Source organism: Zeus faber, assembly GCF_960531495.2.
Source record: "Zeus faber genome assembly, chromosome: 22".
In the NCBI taxonomy this organism is placed as follows: Eukaryota; Metazoa; Chordata; class Actinopteri; order Zeiformes; family Zeidae; genus Zeus; species Zeus faber.
Genome location: NC_137209.1, coordinates 11,317,689 through 11,322,688, shown reverse-complemented (window position 1 = coordinate 11,322,688; position 5,000 = coordinate 11,317,689). Strand labels below are relative to the sequence as shown.

At 44.7% G+C, this 5,000-nt stretch overlaps 1 protein-coding gene across 1 annotated transcript; it reads right to left on the bottom strand.

The window, feature by feature from the left end:
- Positions 1-2,860: 2,860 nt before the first annotated feature.
- Positions 2,861-5,000, bottom strand: gpha2 (glycoprotein hormone subunit alpha 2; the record flags this gene model as incomplete). The annotated part of the gene is made up of 3 exons (XM_080023725.1): positions 2,861-2,965; positions 4,219-4,403; positions 4,880-5,000. The coding sequence occupies 3 exons, from the start codon at positions 4,998-5,000 to the stop codon at positions 2,861-2,863; spliced, it is 411 nt and encodes a 136-aa protein (XP_079879851.1).

Below are 5,000 nucleotides of genomic sequence, written 5' to 3'. Positions count from 1 at the left end.
GTTGTTGGCTTATCTTTATCTTTCCACAGTGTTGCTATTGTGGTGTTTTGCCCAGAGCGGGTTAAAAGTTCACCATCTTCTTTTGTGCGTTACTAAGGTCACACACCATAGGAAATAAACCAAAAATACCTCGTTGTGGGTGTAGGACATGGAAAATGGTTGTTTGGTGTATGACTTATATGAGCGTTAAAATCGACAACAAATATTCATCATCGAATCCCCTTTATGGATGATTAGGTGGCAAACGGTTCAGAATGGTTAGAACATGGGTTGTGTGTGGATTTGGACTTTTTACTTCAACGGGTCATTATTAAAAAGGCATAGACAAACATTTTGTGGAAGGCCTTCAAATAGGTATAGGGGAAATAATATAACATTATTCATTAAGTTCACTCCTACACTTAAAAATGCAATGCCCCTGGAGTTATAAGAGCATTGAAGCAGGAGATCCGGCATCCAGTAGTTATTCTTTTGATGTTCCGCCTAAATCATAATCAGTGTGTGGTTTTGGATAGAATATCGTCACTCAAATCGCCCTTACTGTGATGGGTTGATGGACCCTTTTAACGGCAGACATTTTGACACAGCATATCCCATTTAAGCGTGAGCACAACCATAGTCGCAATAATCGGTGGGGTCCGTTTGATTCGGGGGCCTCTGTGTGACAGTGAAGTTAAACGTACCGGAGTTGGGAAGCTGTCGGAACGGCGCCATCTGACGTAAATATTATCTGCGGTCGCCCCTGCTCCCAACAGGATGTCAACCTGATACAAACCTCAGGTTAATTATAGATATGAGCTTTGTGGCAAAGCCATCCACTTAGGGTTCCCTCGCAGCGAGCCTGCCGGGCCCCGCGGGGCTTCGGTCTGGCTTAGTCGTCCCGTGGTGTTTGTTTCTTTGGTTTTGCAGAGCACAGACAACGGTGGAAAACAACGGTGTATATAAAGGATAACATGCAGCCTGAGAAGGATTCATCGCAAGATAAACCTGTGATGGGGTGATCAGGATGACCCTGCATCCTTCTGAAGGGGGTTATTTTACCATAATGGCCGGCTGGCTGCACAATATCCTGCGTATTACATGTATATATGTATATATCAATACATCGACATGGAATATTGATTTAAAAATCATTTTACAATTAGTATGTCAAGTTTAAGAGCTTCCGCTAAGAAAAAGACAGCCAAGCAAATTATTCTCCCTACGACTTATTGTTATTCATGTGAAATGGAACATATCCACATTTATCTCTTCAGCCATTATTAACATACAGCGATCATTATTATTCAGAGATAACTGACCGCTGATTGCTGCTATCGACCAATCAGAATGGAGTGTTCCACAGTGCCGTGTAATAAATGGGCATCAACGCACATGTGTCTGTGAACGCTTCTGGAGAAAGGATCACACAGTGACGTTATTTTTGGAATGGCATTTTATTGAAATAGAACTCATCATAAATGTTTCGTACAGTGCATTCTTTATCTTTATTCATTTTTTTTTATTTCACAATTTCAGTCAGACATCATCAACATTCTGGGTGTCACCGTTAGATAATTATTTACAAAAATGTCCCAAGTTCAAATTCATAAATATAAATTATAAAGTTTGTACATTCTTTAGTCTCCGGTTTGCGTTTAGTGGTTACTGACGTTGGTGATTCTTCTCTTTTTTTCTTTTTACGTTTTGCTAGCCGTGTTTTCAAATCGCCGTGATGTGTTATGTGCATGTGCATAACATATGTGTACATGTGTAAAAGGCTGTTTTGCTTTATTTATGTTGGTCTGACGCAGACGTGAACTCCAAATCAGTGGATTGACTCGGAGCATCAACTGCGGCCGCCCCAGGCTGGATTCAAAACAAAATCAATCATAAAACCCTCAAGAATATATAATGACAATAAGTTCCAGGAAAAGGAGTTACTACCAAACCAACTGATGCTAAAGCGTGACAGAAAAAAGACCTTGAAAAATCCTCCAGTCCATGGCATGTACAACAGGTCAAGTGCTTTGTAGAAGTAAGTACACAGATTATTTTTCCTCTAGTTCTTAAGATGGAAGAGCCTCTCGAGAGGTGATAGCCGATCAAAAAAAATTTCAACATATCTATGAAGAATAAAACATGAAGATGTGCCGTCGTCATGCACGCAGAGTTTTTCCAAAGGCCGCTCTTCTCCTCCGTCCACGTTCCCGATTGAGCTGATTATCTCACACAAACGCAAAAAAATCAAATAAAACACGGTGAAGGAGACACTCACGCACCCACCCGGTCCCATTACGACAAAGACAACAAGAAAGAAAGAAGGAATGAAAGAAAGGTTTCTTTCATTCCTTCTTCCTTTCTCCGAGAAGTGCTCTTCGATTCTGAACGGAGCCCCGAGCTTTCTGGCGACACGTCGGAGGAGCCAGTTTGGCTTTCAGTTGAATAAGTTAAAAAATAATAATAATTTTGTCGTCGTCGAAAAATTTAAGTTAAGGTTTTGTCAAGTTACGTTTCAAACAGTTTCCAGTTCGGATTCTTTACCTCTATTTTTTATTTTTTTTTACCAGGAAGCCCCATTGAGATCAAAAACCTCTTTTGCAAGAGAGCCCCGGCCAAGGTAGCAGCTGTACAAAAAAACACAACATGTTGAAATGCAACACTCACAACATGATTTACAAACATCCACAATAAAACAGAAGAACAGCTATTCAAACACAGTGGCCTCTCGAGAAAAACAACCACCTGCCTCCGTCACCGCATTCCTTATGATGCCTTACATTCATCAATGGATATAAATGTGACTTGTTTGAGATCTCCTTGTAGATTACTGATCTAATTGGGGAGTCTTTCTGAATCAACGGTTTCGGTTTTTCATTTGTCAGTAGCGGGACTTGCGGCACATGTCACAGCGGCACGCCTTCGCAGTCAGGATCTCAATGTCGTCGTGGTGGCGGCCTCGCGGGCAATCCAGGCGAACTTTAACCTGAGGGAAGATAAATCAGTATATATTAATACATGATGATACAATTCATTGATCCCCTTGGGGCATTAAAACCAACTGTCCAAGACCAACCACGCAAAAACAACCAATCAAAGAGCAGCCATCCAAAACCAACCGTCCAAGACCAACTATGCAAAAACAACCATTTAAGACCAACCACCCAAGACCGACCAACCAAGTCCGACCACCCATGACCAACAAACCAAGACCAACCATCCAAAACCAACCATCCAAGACCAACCATCTTAGTCCACCCCATCTAAAAGACCAACCATCTAAGACCAGCCACCAAAGACCAACAATCCATGACCAACCAACCAAGACCAACCACCTATGACCAACCAACCAAGTCCACCCATCCAAGACTAGCCATCCAAAACCAACCATCCAAGCCCACCATCCAATTTCAACCATCCAAGACCAACCATGCAAAACCAACCACCCAAGACCAACCAACCAAGACCAACCACCCATGACCGACCAACCAACCAAGACCAACCACCCAAGACTAGCCATCCAAAACCAACCATCCAAGCCCACCATCCAATTTCAACCATCCAAGACCACCCATGCAAAACCAACCATTTAAGACCAACCACCCAAGACCAACCAACCAAGACCGACCACCCATGACCAACAAACCAAGTCCAACCATCCAAAACCAACAATCCAAGACCAACCAACCAAGACCAACCACCCATGACCAACCAACCAAGACCAACCACCCATGACCAACCAACCAAGTCCAACCATCCAAGTCCAACCATCCAAGACCAACCATCCAAAACCAACCATCCAAGACCAACCATCGAAGTCCAACGATCTAAAAGACCAATCATTTAAAACCAGCCACCAAAGACCAACAATCCAAGACCAACCAACCAAGACCAACCACCCATGACCAAGCAACCAAGACCAACCACCGATGACCAACCAACCAAGACCAACCACCCATGACCAACCAACCATGACCAACCAACCAAGACCAACCAACCAAGACCAACCACCCATGACCAACCAACCAAGACCAACCAACCATGACCAACCAACCAAGACCAACCAACCAAGACCAACCACCCATGACCAACCAACCAAGACCAACCAACCATGACCAACCAACCAAGACCAAACACCCATGACCAACCATCCAAGACCAACCATTCAGGACCAACCATCCAACACCAACTAACCAAGACCAACTGACCAACAGCTAAACCCATCTCCACCCGCCTCACCTTGGCTTCCTTGCTGATGGTGCAGCAGCGCGAGGCGGAGGTGATGTTGTGGGTGAAGTTGGACGCCACCAGCACCGAGTACCTGGAAGGGAAGGCGCTGGACTCGCAGTAGCCCACGCAGGCGTGCACCAGGTGGGTGCCCCTGCACGTGCCCCGCCGGTCGCTGCGGATGGTCACGTTGAAAGCTGGGGAGGGAGGGAGGGAGGGATGAGGAGAAGGACGAGGAGAAGGACGAGGAGAAGGACGAGGAGAAGGATGACCATGGGCATGTACAGCGTGTTCAAGTGTCTGAATTAAAGCAGTTCAACCAAAGCAAGACTGATATCAAACTGGAGGAAGCATTTGCCCTGTGCTTATCTGCTGCCGCTGAAGGCGGTGGAACTGGTTGTCACGTTTTCAGGGGGCGATTACTTTTTCACGTTGTCAATATTTTTCATGAAGTAAACGAAATAATAATCTACAAAAAAAAGTGTTGCTCCTCAGGTTCCCTTTGTCTATTATTACAAGTTGTCTAAAGATCTGACATTTTTCAGTGTGACTAATATGCAATAATAGAGATAATCGGGAAGGGGGCAAATACTTTCTCAGGGCATTGTATGTATGTATGTTTCTATTGTTGTGTGTGTGTGTGTGTGTGTGTGTGTGTGTGTGTGGGACTCACGGTAGAGGTGACAGCCCGGGGTCAGGCCGTCGTAGCTCCAGCCGATAGGAGAGAGGAGCAGCAACATGGTCATCACTGGCAGGACCAGGAGGCAGAGGTGCGACGCCAGGCACTGTGACAT